The sequence below is a fragment of the Enhydra lutris genome, unplaced genomic scaffold (assembly GCF_002288905.1).
Source record: "Enhydra lutris kenyoni isolate GAN:26980312 unplaced genomic scaffold, ASM228890v2 scaffoldscaffold16, whole genome shotgun sequence".
Classification (NCBI taxonomy): Eukaryota; Metazoa; Chordata; class Mammalia; order Carnivora; family Mustelidae; genus Enhydra; species Enhydra lutris.
In genome coordinates this window covers 26,979,275-26,996,234 of record NW_019154100.1, presented here as the reverse complement: position 1 = coordinate 26,996,234, position 16,960 = coordinate 26,979,275, and the positions used below count along the sequence as shown (strand labels likewise).

Below are 16,960 nucleotides of genomic sequence, written 5' to 3'. Positions count from 1 at the left end.
AAATAAGACAGAAGAATAAAGAAAAAAATGTGGTCAGTTCTATCAGAAGGAAACAAAGGATGGGAATATTTGGAGGCCTGGTTTAATAAAAAATGTGACAAGACAAAGAATTATATATGATAACTCTAAAGGAAAGTAGAATCCTCACTAATATAAAATGTCCATGACATAGTTTCTTCTTTCTTTAAGAAGGAAGATAATTTTGTAGTTTAAGAATAATAATTCTCAATTCTTTGAAGTTGGAGGACCTATATTGTAAAATGACTCCTTATTTACTTTTACCTCCACCAAAAAGAATTGTAATTTTCAGCACTCTTTCTATAATTTCTCACATTTCTAAATCTGAGTAGGAATTTCAGATTCCATGTTAGGGAATGGATTTGTTTTCCAGGGGGTCTTTTTCGTAGTTGTATTGTGTGTCTTAGTTCTATTATAAAGTTTTTGTCTTTTTTTTTTTAAAGTTTATTTAAACTCAGGCTCATGACCCTGAGATGAAGCAAGTCACATGCTCTTCTGACTGAGCCAGCCAGAAGCTCCGTTTTTTTGTTTTGACAAGACTCCAACGTGTTCTAATTTTTCCTTTTCCAATTAGTGTTGTATCTCTTGCAGAATTATACAAAAATGTCATTGCAGGGGCGCTTGGGTGGCTCAGTGGGTTAAGCCTCTGCCCTCAGCTCAGGTCATGATCTCAGGGTCCTGGGATTGAGCCCCAAATCCGGCTCTCTGCTCAGCGGGAAGCCTGCTTCCCCTTTTTTTCTCTCTGCCTGCCTCTCTGCTTACTTGTGATCTCTCTGTGAAATGAATAAAATCTTTTAAAAAAATGTCATTGCATTTGACCACTTAATTTTTTACTATTACTTTCTGAGACTTTTTTGTATGAAATATTAATAGAGCCATTACTTTATGTCACATTTAAGGTTCCAGGTGGGGATGAAAGGTTAAGTTACAGCAAATTCTGGGCTGTATGGAGCTGGAAAGTGGTAAAGTGATTCTCAAAATCAACTCTTAGGATCGGAACTGCGAGAAGGTTTATTTAAAATGGAAATACTCAGGTCCCCTCCTAAATGGACAGAATCAGAATCTCTGGGAGTGGAACTTGAGAATCTGCATTGTTAATAAATTCTCTGTCATTCTAATGAAAACTGAAGTTTAAGGACTGTTGATCATGTGAGGGCCTCAGGGTAGAGAAGTAAGCAATTTATACACCACACACCACACTACCATCTTCAAAATACAATGGTAGCATGAAGGAAAGAGCTTTGTCAGGGCAGCAGTTCCCATACTCCGGGAGGAAGACGGAATGCATACACACACACACACACACACACACACACACACACACACACACACACACACACTCAGAATATACATATATAGAGAATGTACATATACAGTGTATAGAATACACACACACACACACACACACACACACACACACCTTAAAGGCACCAGAACGTGTCTTTTGGGTTTTAGAGAAACCCTAAGATTTATTTACAGATAGAAGACCTGCAATAAATATCTGTCGATCAGGTTGGAGCGAACACCTTTTATAATTCCATTCTACTAATCACCAGCAATTTTTTTTTTTGATGCTTATAGATGGGACAGTAGTATCTATGCCTTTTTCTTTTTTTAACTCAAAAGGATAGTGACTAGAACTTCTCACTCTTCGTTCATAGTGGGGAAGTCGCCCCAACAATAAGAATTAGGTAGAAAAGTAATTTAAGAGCCAATCAGCTCTCTGGAGCAGCTTCAGACGGATTCCCAGGGAAGACTGGCGGAAGATAGGACTTGGTTACCTCATTCAATCGGACAAAGAAGGCCACAATAGTTTAGGGCGGCCAAAACTTCCTTGTGGGTTACCACGTGAGGTGTTAAACCTCGGCGGGGCTGACCTTTGGCTAGAGGTCCTTTAATCGGAAAATTAGGGGTACTATGGATAACTTATTTTTCGGGATCCTGGAGAAACGGTCAGCGGTTGTGGAGGTACCAGTAACCAAAATGGCTGCAAGGCGCTTCAGGCTGCAGATCAGGTGATGCAGCCCCAGTCCGCTCCCTTCCCACCAGCCGCTCCTCCCGCTCCCTTACGTAGGGGTGGGTGTGGTCTGTCCGGAGGCTCTTTTCTGAGGCTAGGAAAACCATAGGACACATGCGCATTTGGGCTCCTCGGGCGCTTCGGGTCTCCTCCCAGCCCATCGCCCCGCCCCGATCTGCCGGGCGGGGCTGGGCCGAGAGTCCAGCAGCTGCTGGCTAGGGCTTCAGGGACTTCCTTGTTGTGAGTCCCGGCCCGGCAGTGTCCGGACTCGTAGCACCGCTGTCCTTACCGGGACCGCTCGTCCGAGTCTAGGTCGCAGCCGCAACCTCAGCCCGTCGGTCCCCCTTTCAGCACAGGTCTTTTCCCCGCACGCCCCGCGCTCCCTAACATGCCCAACCCCAGCAGCACCTCCTCTCCCTACCCCCTCCCTGAGGAAATTAGGAACCTGTTGGCAGGTAAAGAGCTGGGGGAAAAGGGGGCGGGAAGCGCTGCTGGGGCGGGGGCGGGGGCGAGGGGACGGCGAGCCGGTGGGGACAGAAGCATTCAGCGTCTCTGCCCTCCCTCCTCACTCTTCCCCGGTCTCCCGGCCAGTGGGAGCAGGACTGGGAAAGGGGAAGCGGGGTCTGAGAAAGCAGTGGACGTGTGTTGAAATTTGGTTCAGGGGTGCTGGGGAAGCCCCCCTGGATGGGCTACACTAACGGGATCACGACAAGAAGTTCTGTATGCATCGTGAGGACGTCGTGCGTGTGTGTGTGAGAGAAAGAGAGAGAAGGGAGAGGGAGGGGAGAGAGGGAATGATAATGAGTGCGTGTCTGAGAACTGGGAAAGGATCAGAAGTCAAAGAAGTTGTTCTTCGGGGGCCTGGCCAATGGAGGAGAAGGGTGTAAAGATGCAGAAAGATGTCTGAGCTACAGGTGTTAGAGGTTGTGGGACGCAAGGTTTGGTCATTTCTAAAACTCTCTTTTTTCTTAAACGTTCATTGCGCTCATATTTAAGACTTTCAAAGAGGGCCTGATTCTCAAATGCCCACTTGTCTTCAGCCTGAGTAACATGAAAACAAAAAAGGAAGTATGTGTTAAGGTCCAACTTCCTGTGTCACACGATGAAAGTACTTCATCTTTGCACCCTCATCTTCCCCTTTTCAGTTTTAAATGACCATTTATAGGAACTTACGTTAGGAGTTCAAGATGCGGTTCTTCAAAGATATTACGAATCCACTCCTAGTTCATTACTCTGCTAGAGAATGGAGATGTATATTTCTGCACAAAGTAGAGAACACATCTTTTCAGGGTAGCGCAAATCTTACCCATCCTGATGCTCCGGAATTCTTACCATCATTCATTTTGTCATTAGGTCCATCAGAATTCTAGAAACTGAATTTTGATGGTTTTACTTTAGTTGTCTCAAGTATTTATCTTTAAATATTGGTCATGAATAGCTGGATTAGAAGAGTTTCTTTTAGATGTTTCTTACAAGTTGCTTATTTTAACTTTAAAAATTAATATCTAAAATGTGACATTTAAAATAATAAGTTGCTATTATAGTGTGAGACCAAATCTCCTAATATGCTGTTTTGCTCGTTAGCATCATGAATATGATTAAGAGAATAAAATCAATAGCGTATGAATGCAGACAGGCTTGTCTAAACACGATTACAGTGTGATAAATGCATCTGTGGTGGGATAGTATTTTACTCTTAAGAATGCTTATTGTCATTAATGGTACCACTAAGAGAAATATAAAGAACTATAAAGACTGATTTGAGGCAGCTTTTATTCCACTGTATGAGAGTTTCCCACGAGTACTGATTTTTGCTACAGTTAACATTTTCATTGTTACAATGCTGGAGTTTCGTGTTTAGGATACTATTTTCTTTCTTTTTTTTTGAGATTTTATTTATTTATTTGTCAGAGAGAGAGAGAGAGAGAGCGAGCACAGGCAGACAGAGTGGCAGGCAGAGGCAGAGGGAGAAGCAGGCTCCCCATAGAACAAGGAGCCCGATGTGGGACTCGATCCCAGGACGCTGGGATCATGACCTGAGCCGAAGGCAGCTGCTTAACCAACTGAGCCACCCAGGGGTCCCAAGGATACTATTTTAATAGCCAGAACGGAGAAGTGTTTATCATTAAGTACAGACCTCTGGGTGCACACCTTTAAAAAGCTTGAGAGCTCCAACAGGAGGCAGTTTGCTATTTGGGTCCATAATCATACTTTTGTCCATAGTATGACATATAGGTTTTGAGACTCATTATTTTCTGATTCCCATAAATTACAAATATTTCATGTGGCCCTTATGTATATAATTTGCTGAAGGCTTATTATAATATTTAAATTATCTACCAATGCTTCCTATACTTAGCCACTTCTCTCTCTTTAGTCAGTTAATATACCTGCATAATGTCTGAAATGAGTGTTTTAAAAGTCATCTTTAAAAGTCAAGTTTTCAGTATTTCATATTATTAAATCACATGTAAAAACACATAAAGTGTTAAAAACAAATATGAAAATTTAAAATATTAAAATTTAGAAATTAAAATTAATCTTAAAATTTGGCTTATACTTCATATTCAGAGGACATTTTCAAGAGGTATGGATTTGAGAGAATATCTATCTATACTTTTAAAAGAAACTAGTGTTTTTCAGTTTTCTTTTTTAACATATCATTCAAAGGAAGATGTTAAAATTTTGTGTTTGACTGTAATTAAAATCTTTTTGGAGATAGGAAAGGTTTCAAGAATAAGGGTTCTCAGCAGCTTTTTCACATTTTCCATCCAAAAAATTCTGTTGGGATTGTGCATGAGTATTTGCGTAATTCAAGTGTTTTGGGTAATAGTATGTGGTTAGATTTAAGATTACTACAACTATAGAGGGAGAACATTGGTTTGAATTTTAGAGATTACTGCATTACCTGATACTTTCTTTGAAACTAAGAAGGAGGTATTAGTAGTGATGGTTGTGGTTAATAGTTGAGTACTCTGAGAATGCTTGACACCATTCCAGAATTCCCGCGTAAAGATAAGGACCTAAACTTTTCAGGCACTTAAAATCTTTGTCTACAGAAAAAAAGGATGTAAAGTCAAAAGATAATGCCTATCAAAATAATATCGCTCAGACATTTCCCTTTGTGTTCTGTGTGCCTATTACTCAAATCATTGTATGTCCTGTGTTAAATGCTTGACATTTCGACTGCTTGATAGAGATAGGTGCTCAATGTATTCTTATCAGTTTATATTATTTTCTTTCTCTTTATTTTTCTTTCTAATTATAGCAATTTTAGGCTTCCCTTCACTATTTCTTCTCCTCTCTTCTCATTCTTTCCCCTCTAAAACATTCTATAGAAATGCAAAAACCCATAGATGCTATCATTCTTAACTCACACTTAATGATACTCTTGAAAAAGTGGCTATATGGTTTTGACTGTTAGTGATAAATATTTCTCTGGAATCAGTATATTAAATCTTGAAAGCCTATACTTATAAAGGTGTTGTATTATTCTTTTGTTACATGAATAGAAAAAAGGTTATAGATTTTTGTTAAAAGCAAATTTTGAACTGCCTATGCGCTATGGACAATCTTTAATTTTTTTTTTCACAACAATGGAAGAACAGGTTTAGCCTGGATAATTGGAATCAATGGATAATTTCAGATCTTGCCCATTTAATCTTTTCCTACTTCCAAATATTTTGACTAGGACAACAGCGAGAATAATCTTGATTTATGTGAGTTGTTCCTCCAGGCAGGCGAGAAAGTGAGAGGAACTAGAACCAGGGGTTCCCAACCCCCTTCTTTTGTTTAATCATCCTTTGAATACTGGAGTGTTAGTAGTTTGCAATCCGATATTTGTTTTAGGACAACATGTTTGAAGAGAAAAGCTGTAAGAGGATGTAAGTTTCTTTTTATTAAGTTAGAAGATGAAACCAATGCTGATAGGAGAAAATAGTGCTTGTCAGTACTCTGAAAATCTAAACAAACAATAAACAAAGTGGCTATATGGTTTCTCCAAAGTGACCTTGAGGTTTTTTTTTGTTTGTTTGTTTGTTTGTTTTTCCCCACAGGGCAGTCTTGATTAGAAATATTGCATTTTTCCCTACTGGGGATTTCCAGAACATTTTTTTCTTTTTCTTTTTTTTTTAACTTCACACATTAAAATGGATAATCCCTTTAGGGGCACAAGGTAAAGAATGCAATTCCGCTGAAATAGAGGGGGAATTTTTTCAGTGCTAAGAATAGTATGGCTTGATTTCCACCTTTCTTAAATTCCATTTATAATTTGGTCAACATTTTGGGTTTATTTTTCCTATGAGAATTATTTATGGTACATCTAGTGTCCATAATTTGCTTCTGGGGCATTGGCTGAGTATGTAAAGGGAAGAGTGCCACCTACTGAGTCACCAATAGTCACCTACTTCTTTAGCACCTGGATTTTCCTACAGAGTGAGAACAAGCCTGCCTCATTTTGGCAGTGATAACTAATGAGCATAAAGGTGCTATGAGGACATTTGATCTCAAAGTGAAATCAGTTTATCATGCCCCTAAGGTTTTCTCTTCAAGAAATGGGAATATATGTAAATCAAAGGATCAAAAATTTATAATTTCTTATTATGAGTCAAATAACATAGATGTATTAAGATGTGATGTTAAGAAAATTATTTTCCTATATTAAGCATATAATATCCTACTTATTCTTGGGAGGGGATCTTTGGCTGGATTGTTTTCCAACCTCACTTTCCGTTGAAAGTATTTTCATCTCTGATATGTACAATTTTTATAGTTATTCAACCCAAGTTATCACTGGGTTTCTTTAAAAAAAAAAAGGCATCTAAATATATTAAAAAAATGAGAAGAAATTACCAAATAGGTTTATCTCTACATTAAAGTATTACTAGAAGGAAGATAGAAACAACAGTGTAGGAAAAGCCTCTGGTGATTTGAAACACACTTCAGTTGTCTCTCATAAATTTAAGATTAAGTGTCATATATGGGTGATAAAAGTGGCATAGGCTAGTTTTTATATACTCATTATTCACTTAGTTTGTCTTTTTCAATTAAAGCCAGGTCTATCTTTTTCATTCCACTGAGTTTACATTTCTTTTTCAATCACATACTGAACACATTACAATAGATGCTACCTAACAGTGAATATAGTGTAAATCTCAGACTAATGTGTTATTCACTGTAGCTTCTTTGAAAATGCGTGGTAAAAAGACTTTGATTATTATAAGGTGTTATTTATCAAGAGTCATCTTTTAGAGGGGAAACATGTTCATCTGTATTCTTCAACAACCCAGTTTTCTATCAAAGTAAATCATGGAGCCTACAAAGCCAGTTTTGAAAATTTTGTCAGATGATTGAATTGTAAGACTCAGGACTGTTTCCCTTATTGTCCTATGAGAACTTGTGCTTGTTCATGTCTCTCCCATGTTTAGAAAATCCACAGTTCAACCATAACCTGTAAAAGTGCTATATAATCAAGGAAAGACATTGATTAGAGAATCAATAACTTTTCACTTAGCCATTTTCCAACTTTGGGCATTGATCTACATGTGCCCAGTTTAACTGATTTTCATGTTTTTACCAGTAGGTATTTGGTCAGACTGTACCCCCCTTTTAACAGAGAAGAACAGCTTATTTTTTCTTTTGTTCTGATGTCAGCTTAAAGTTTGGCTGGGATTCTTACCATATTAAGTTTTGTAATAGTACCTTAGTGAATACATAGTAAAACCTGGCCCAATTCATAAAGTAAGGAGGGTGTGGAATTCAGTAAGTAAAGCCATTTGGGGGGTGAGGTGTGATTGGTTTTACACTTATGTTATTGATCTGGAGCTGAGCAAATGGTAGGTGGATTCAGTCTAATTCTTGGCCCTCCTGTACAAGTCAGGCCATCACAGAGGCTGTGTGTGTGTGTGTGTGTGTGTGTGTGTGTGTGCACGTGTGTGTGCAGGCAAGCCTTCTCAATGTAATAATTGCGTGGTTGGGAGAGGAGGCAGAAGACATCAGATGCTACCTTTGTGACTGATTTCCAAGCTCCCAGGAAGTCCTATTCCAGGCTGCTTGCTGGTCAAGCATGGTGAGGGCAAGTGGCCAAACCTCAGCTTTCTTCAAGAGTGGGAACCTAGGTACTGAGCTTTGAAAGGGTGGCAGTTTATTTTATTTTATTTTTTTTGTTGTTGTTGTTTGCCAGAATTTAAAAACTGCTCTAACCTTTTGTGGTTTCAAGTTTTTCACTGTGTGACCCATATGGAAGGTGGTAGAAAGCAGTTAGGGTGTCTCTCTCTCTCTCTCTCTCTCTCTCTCTCTATTAGATACCTGTCCTAGCCACTCGGACTATAAGGAAAGATGGAGGAGGTAGGCAGTTTTTCTGGGGGTCCATACCTACAGAAAAAGAAAAAAAGAGGAAATTAGAATGCCATTCCATGGTTTGGTATGTGCTGTGTTTGCCTCTTAGGGGTTGTGCTGGCTTTTGAGAGGTTTCCAACTTAAACTGCTTGAGATTGCTGAGCCAAGACATGATGTCATCTTTTAATTTTGTTTCAGACCTTAACAGTTATCTACAGAGCAGTTGTAAGTCTGATCTTCTGAGGGCCCTCTCCCCCAGATCTTTTCAGTTGTACCAAGAGATAAGGTTTATTCTTGGCAGTGTTAAGGTGTAAAAGGAAGAAAAATCACCACCACATTTACAGTCTCTGGGATGACTTTTTCCTTGGTGATGACTCGGGGGCAGAGGCTGATGGAGACGAGCCTGATTCTGGGGTTAAATGCCAGCAGCGCTGACCCGCAGTCTGCGTGGCTGCGGGCGGGGTGGTGCAGCGTTGGGGCTCCCTGGAACTGTGCTTTCTCGGCGCGGGCCTGGCGGGTCCCCAAGCTTGGATGAGTGCGTGCGTGACTTGAGATCCCTCCCTCTGAAGAAGAGGAATTCTGACTCGCCAGAGAGGCTGGGGAGGAGGCAGGCTGACCTTTTCTTACAATCGAATTACCACTGTTCCCCGAATTACAGGCAGTCTGGAGTCAGTGAAATCTACATATCAACCGAGTGACACGACCCCTAAAGGAAGGTAGAAGAGGGCTAACGCGCTTGCTAGTTTACCGTTTTGCAGGGCTACTCAGAGCACAATAAAAAGCTTCAAATCTCTTCAACTAGCCAGAGGAGCGCTTGATTCGTCCAGGACTTTTATTGCCCGCTTTTGAAATATTACCCTGGCTCTGAGCTACAAAGCCGCAGATCCAGTTCCATTTGTCTGGCGAGGGCGCCGCCCCAAACCCGTGCTCCCTGCTCACAGCTCCAAGGATGGGAACTTCGGGGGTTTAACACTCCCAAGTGTCGAGTGTTCGAGGACCGCGGAGCGGAAGTGTCTCCCACGAAAGCCCGGAGTAACATCTGAGCGCTCGCCCAGTCTTTGCGCCGGGCGAGCAGGGTCCCTGCTTTGCGCAGGGACGCGGCGGAAGGGTCCCTCGCGCATCCAGAGGGTGTCGGTGCCTGGGAGAGGCTGGTTTTGTTCAATTCGAAAATAAATGGGCACAGTGTGGATTTTAAGAAATAGCCCAGATATCAAAAACTTCAAAACCGACGGAATCTGTGGGCACCAACAAACTAAGATTTCAGGAATCAATTCCACTTTCAAGTTCCTAACTTATTTGTTAAAAAAGAAAAAACACAAGAAAACAGCAAAAACGGTTCTTACACTCTTCTTCTCTCCTTGGGAAATAATGTATTAAAAAATCAGTGTTTATTAAATCTTTTTAGTTGCCTTAAACCCCTTTTCTGGGATTAGTTTAAGAATACATCAAGATTACTCTAAAACTATAGATGTTTTCCCTTGCCAGATCTCGGAATCTTCTCCCCCTCAACAAACAAATAACACGGTTCTCCTAGCAGTCTCACACTCTTTCAACAAATATTTCCTCATAAAATAGCATGGGTCAGAATTTTAAAAATATTTTTTGGGAGGGTTAGGAAACCCTGTATAGAGCATTACAGCTTTTTCTGTTTTCTGAGTTTTTATAGAACTGAAACGACCTTTGAAAGAAATAACTCTTGGGCTGTAATTCCTTCTGCTATTGCTTCCGGAGATAGAAAATAGATCCTGTTTGTTTAAATTTGGATTGTGTAATGAAAATGTAAAATAGGCAATTAAATACTTGTGGATGAGGGAATTAAAGACAGACACTGAGTGAAAGTAACATTAAGCAGACTATTCTCCAGTCTTTGTGCCAGAGACTCTCAAGTATTGAGTCCGGTTGGATGAAAGAATCAGCAGTAGACGTGCTACTTCTTCCCTTATTCCACTTTTTGAGTAGGTGTACTGTCACTGTGAGAAGCCAGTGATCGTCTCCATTTCAGCTAATGTCTGAATGCCCAAAGGTTGCTCGTTTCCCTGGCTACAAAATTTAAAGAGTTTAAAGGAGAGTGCTTTTGTGTGTGTGTGTGTGTTTTTAAGTACGTTTCATTATTTTAAACTCACTTTAGAATTCTGGCTCTAATTTGCACTGGTTATGGATTATGTCTATATATTCTCCTCTTCAAAATATGGACAGCTTAAGTAAAGAGAAGCTGTGGCATTTTGCTTTTATTTCGTTTTGATCCTTACGTGTAATATTAGTCAGTAATGGACTGTGAACCAGAAAGCTATTTAAAAAAATTATTCCAAGATTAAATTTTAATTCTTTCACTTGTCATATTGATTTAGTGAAAAATGATCATTATACATTTATTATGAATGTTTGGGATAACAGTTTAATCACCTTTGCTTATTGGATGAAGATACTATTGTAATGAAGAATTTAAAATCGATTACAACATTCTATCTCAAATACTGGGTTTTAAATTGTTAATTATAAGTACAGTTGAAAGAGTATTGTAGTGCTTTGAATTAATTACATATACTATTATATGCTGTGATACTGTCTTTTTATCAGTGTGAGTTAGGGGACAAAGTAGTTAAATAAAAAGAAAGTAAAACATACATCTCTTCAATATGAAATATGGATGGTTTGCACTCATACCTACTTTAAAAATTTTTAATGGTATCCTTTATATTAGATATCTCAAAGTAAGATTTGAACATCTGAATATAAAATTAACTTAAAGTTGCACAATGGTTCATAAACAATATGAATGGGGCTATTATAAAGTCAAACCAGTAAAGACTAGTTGGAATTTTGTACCAGAAAGCAGAATAATTTACAAGTTTATTAAATTTTAAGTGGAAATGTTATATGAAACCATGGAAATCTTATTTCTTGGTTACTATATTTTTAAATAGTGTATGAATCTACTTTTGCCACTTTTTCCTTTATTTAAAGAAATATTTCCAGGTGGTAATACCCAGGCAGAAAGCAAGAACACACAAAACCACATAGCAGACTTTTTTTTTTTTGAAGGTGGCTGGTAGAATGGATGGGCCAGGTAGGAAGGAAGAGGGTTTGATTTGGAATCTTGGCTAGAAGAAAGGATTTATTTTTCCTTTAAAACATTAAATATTGCACATACCTGAAAATGGATTGCACTGGAAAAAACAGGCCCTTGCCAGAGACATTAGCTTATATTGATATAATATTGTGAATGACCCGTTTATACAGGAGCTTACAAAATACTACAAAATGATAGTAACACATGCATAAAAGCTCTGTGCTTGCTTTTATATGAGAGAATTTGTTTTATGGGGCACCATACTTTATTAAAACTTGTGAGCTTCTCTTTGGTTTAATGATGCCAAACATCTAAGTAGCATTTGCTGTGCTAAGCGTAAGTAGAGCATACAAATTTTATTAGCTAAGTGGTGAGCAGATTTGTCCAACTTAGTATTTGAAACATATTTCAACTGTTATGCTTTGGATTGATAAATAACTGTAACAAATTGTACAGAGATTAACACTTATGGGTAGAAACAATCATTGTCTTATTTGTCTTCACAAAAAATGATTCTTTCCTATAATTTGTATCCCGTTTCTTATGTGTCATGGTTTAGATGTTGAAACATTTGTGGCAGACACACTGAGAGGGGAAAATTTATCCAAGAAAGCAAAGGAAAAGAGAGAATCCCTTATTAAGAAGATAAAAGATGTAAAGTCTATGTAAGTCACTTACTCGCTGTTTTTTATTTCTTACTTAGAAGCAGCTTCGTAGTTAACATTTTAATAAAGAATTATCTTGGAATTACCTTTCTTTATGTCCTAATTGATTGGTGTTAAATATTTTAAAGGACAAAATATATGTCCTCCATGATAGTTTTTAAAAACTGACACACTTATCATATTATCTTTTTTTAAGGTTCCTTGATTATATATTTTTTCTAAGCATTCTAGTAAAATCCAACTGTTTATTTTAATTATTGAAGATATATTTGGTTTAAATAATAGGACAAAGGTAGGTTGAGAATTTTAATATAAATACCTCTAGATATGGAAATGAATAAATATAATGTATATCATGGATACTAAAGATTTTAATTCTACGACTGTATCTTGGGTCTTTATACTTTTGTTATAAATCCATAAGGCTTTGGAATTGTCATTTCAAGATAGGAAGTGCTTTTTTCTCTAAACGTGTCTTTATGATACATATTTTAAAATAGGTGTGAATTATTGCCAATGAATAAACCTTGTTTTGATTTGTCAACCCTCATTTTAAAATATAATATTCTTGCTTTATTTTCCAGCTATCTTCAGGACTTTCAAGACAAAGGTAAATTCTTAAGTTTGTCCACCCTGAAATTTTTTATCCCTGTGGAGATGTTCAATAGGGTAATCTAAAACATCCTGAAATTTGATAGTTGGGATCAAAATTTAAATTTCCATATTGTATGCTTAGACTTTCAACATGAGAGTGCTAGCTCCCCCTGCTGAGAAAAAAATTAAAAAGCATATCCAGAATCTAGTCTGCACAGTCTCCTAATGCCGAAATCTTATGTATTTAATATTCTTAGGTGATTTAATGTTTTTTCACATTGTGGCAGAACTTTGTTAAGAGAAGTATGAACTTGCAGGTACACATGGAATAATCTGGTAGAGAAGAGGTGAGGCACTAAGCTAACACCATTTAACCCAGCAGAGATGATTTTATAGCTGTGATGGGATCAGGAGGGCCTGTGGCTCAGCTGCTCATAGGTAATGTTTTTAAAGAGTGACTGTCTTAAAACAGTATCAGTTTTTGTTTGAAAGGATGAGTAAAATCTTTTTCAAGTGCTTGTTTTTATTATTGTGATTCTTTTAGTATCAATAAATGTATGCTATAGAAGTTTTCAGAGAAGGGGTTGAACTTAATTTTTTCACACTATGTGAGAGTGCTGTAACCTGATTGACTTCCTTTAGATTTGGGGGATGGTTGCTTAACGTATTGAAAACCAAATCAGGAGGGGCATAGGAAGTTCCTACTCCTTCACGTCTTCAGTTCTATAAGGGAAACTGGGTATGGCCCTCACTTCCAGGATGCTAATTCATAGGTCATGACCTGGAGCCTGTGGATGCTGGGATGAGGGTCACAACATGAGGTCAGCTAACCAATGGGGAGTTAGGATCTGGGTTTAGGAAAAACAGTATGGCATCTTCAAACTGGGGTTAACAGATACCACCGAGTAATTCCTATCTCTACCAACTGATAAGTGAGAAAATAATAACAGTTTCCATAAATGAAGTACTTCACCAGGCAGACTAAATCCAAACAGTTATAAGGAAGCCATAGTTTCTTTTCTTTTCTTTTCCTTTTTTTTTAAAAAAAAGATTTTATTTATTTATTTGGCAGACAGAGATCATGATTAGGCAGAGAGGCAGGCAGAGAGAGAGAGGAGGAAGCAGGCTTCCTGCTGAGCAGAGAGCCCGATGTGGGGCTCAATCCCAGGACCTTGGGATCATGACCTGAGCCGAAGGCAGAGGCTTTAACCCACTGAGCCACCCAGGCGCCCCCATAGTTTCTTTTTGCATTAAATCATCAAGATCGATGTGATTGGAGGGAATGAGATTTTTTTTTTTCATATGGAAAATTTTAACACTACCAAAGAGAAGAGCAGGAAACTCTTCTTCCCCACAAATACCCACTTCTTTGTACTTGACATCCAGTCCTGAACTGTGGGTTTAATCATCTGCATTTTGCTTAGTTGAATATAGAAATAATGAGTTTATGTGTTCTTATTGTAACATTTATACAGCACTGTTCATAGAGGAATACTAGATTTCAGGTTCTGTCTTAAAAGACATACTCTGTTCCAGTGATAATTTATCAAACTCTCATTGTGACTTAATTACTAGTACATTTAAAAATTTTAAGCTAAGAAAGCGTAATAATGAAGTCATTGTATAACTATATGATTCAATAATTGGGTAGGAACTTTGCCTTTGGTATTCTGGTTTATGACTTGTTCAGATGTGTAGATATTAAAATTATTTTGCTGAGATACAGTCTTTGCCTCTAAAGAGAATGGAAATTGCTAGTATTTGATAGAAAGTGAAAAATGAGCCTAGAATAGGAGTTCAAACATCACAGAATTCAGAGATTCCCCATAACCATCTTTCTCGGAATAAGCCATTTGAGTTCACTACTCCTGTGTTGAGTTAACTAATCACCAAGAGTGACTGCTTAAAAGTAAGCCTATAGTTAAATTAGGTATATACCTTGGAGAAATATGAGAAGCTGAATAATTTTGTGCCATTATACCCTCAAAATATATTCAGCTTTATTCTAAAAAAAAAAAAATTCCTGTAGTTAGGAGTAGCAAAGTTAGTACAGATTTCATAGTTACAAAGTAATTATTCAAGATACTTTTTTTTAAAAAATAGGAAATTAGTAATGATCAGATCTCTACATTGAGTAAATTCACCTAAGTATGTTTTGATAGTGCTGCTTTTCTTTTTCTTCTTACATTTTCTCTTTGGGGTTTTGGGTTGTCTTCATCCAAGCAGACCTGGGCAGAATTCCTTTTGGCTGTTTTCCTGCTCTTTCTCTTTTTCTCTCTCCCTCTCTCTTTCCCCCTCAGGTCAATATGGGGTCACAATGAAGTAAACAGAGGATGTTTTCCTCCTTTTTACTTTTATATTCCTATTTCACCTATTTTATCTTTTTACAATGGCAGTTAAATATGATTTTAATATCATTAATGGAAGAAAAGAGGACCAAGTGAAGTGTTCTTAAGTAAAATGAATTAATTCAGTTATTACTTTCTAATTAGTGGATTAATTCTTTGCCTAATGTACATGGATGTTTATCATCCTTCCTTACTCCGTATCTTCTCCCTCCCCTTACACCGTAGGTACTACCCCATCATCCTGAGATTTAACAATATAGAATTTATAGTTTGTTGTTCTTAGGTTCTTGAAATGAGTTGAACTGATACAGTTGTTGAAACACCGAGCTGCATAGATCTTAGAGGATTTTTAAAAAGTATTTCCTTTTTTTTTTTTTTTTTTTTGGTGAGAACAGTTTGAACTTGTAGAAACTTATTTTATTACAGTAACTCCTAGATATTGAAGCTTGTTCATTAAGTTAATTTTCTGTTTGCTGTTAACAGTCATTTTCAGTTGCTGTCTGAAAATTTCCCTTTTATTTCTTTAATTTATTAAGGATTCTTGATTATGTCTCCTCCTATACTCAAGTCTAGATCTGACTTGTGACTGTGACTTTAAATAAAGGACTTGTGACTTTATTCTAAACTGTGACTTTAGAATAAATTATCAGTGGACTTTCTAAATTCCTTAATTTTACTTGTGTATAGGAAAGATTTGAATCTAAGGAACTAGAACCTATCTTGCTTAGTCTGGTCCCTGTTCCTTATTTGAAATTTTGCCCATTCTATCTAGAATAGAGAGCTTTTTTTTTTTTTTTGAAGATTTTATTTATTTATGTATTTGTGGAAGAGAGAGTGTGTGCATGAGCGAGGGGAGGAGTAGAAGGAGAGGGAGAGAGAATCTTTTCTGAGGATTTTATTTATTTATTTAGAAGGGGGTGGTTATGGGGCAGAGGCAGGGGGAGAAAGAGAATCTCAAGCTGATTCCAGGCTGAGCATGGAGTCCAACTCAGGGCTTGATCTCATGACCTTTAGATCATGACCTGAGCCAAAAATCAAGAGTCAGACACTTAACTGACTGAGCTACCCAGATGCCTCAGAGAGAGCTCCTTATATCCTTCAAATATTGTGCATGATGAGGTAATTTTCCCTAGTTTCCTATTCTTGGTTGCAATATAGCCTAATAGTATTGAGTGTACTCCTGAATTTAGGCTTCATGCACTAACATTAAGCTACTTTTAGAATTATTTTAGAATAATTACGGTTATTTTAGAATTTGTTACTGTCGTATGACATGGTCATAAGTCCCTTAAACGTGACCTGAAGTAATTATTTTTCTAATGAAAATATATTACTAATTGAGTAAAGACTGTTACTGAGTATAAGACAGAATTTTCTGATATCCATTAGATATATGATAAAAAAGTTTTACTTGTATCTTGCCCTTATATTAGTCTTTTTTTTTACTCCAGTGTAATTTAGGTTTGATTAGTTTCTTTATAGAATGATTAAAATAATGTGAAGATACCCATGCATGACATATATGTCTACTGACATTCAATAAATAGTATATTTATGTGTATTCTCAGATTCATCTTCATTTATCAAGAGGATTTAAGTAAATCTTGATTTACAATTCAGTTTTCAAATAATTTTTGAGGAATTTATGAATTGTTGAAAGAAGGACATATTAACACGAGACAAATATTTCAAGAGAATATTTTCAGATTTGTAAAATATTAGTGTCTATAGCTTAAAAATGTGACTGTATTGTTTTCAGTTCCCTTTAGATGCCGTACCTAAAAAGCTCCCATTTTCTTCTTTAAAATATTTTCCATCTAATTAAAAAAATATGTAATTGATTTTGTCCTTGAGACTTCATTGATATTGTTAAATATACATAGATTTACTTAGTAACTTCCTTTGACCTCAT

The 16,960-nt window shown here is 37.3% G+C and overlaps 1 protein-coding gene across 2 annotated transcripts in view; it reads left to right on the top strand.

Moving 5' to 3' along the window:
* The first annotated feature begins 2,172 nt into the window (after window positions 1-2,172).
* The window catches only part of LOC111147284 (src kinase associated phosphoprotein 2), a 163,756-nt gene continuing 148,968 nt past the window's right edge, over window positions 2,173-16,960 (top strand). For both annotated transcript variants that reach the window (XM_022503242.1, XM_022503241.1), the window contains exons 1-3: window positions 2,173-2,490; window positions 12,001-12,106; window positions 12,691-12,716. In XM_022503242.1, the coding sequence (XP_022358950.1) occupies window positions 2,424-2,490; window positions 12,001-12,106; window positions 12,691-12,716 (199 nt within the window). In that variant the 5' untranslated portion in view covers window positions 2,173-2,423. The remainder of the gene's footprint in view (window positions 2,491-12,000; window positions 12,107-12,690; window positions 12,717-16,960) is intronic.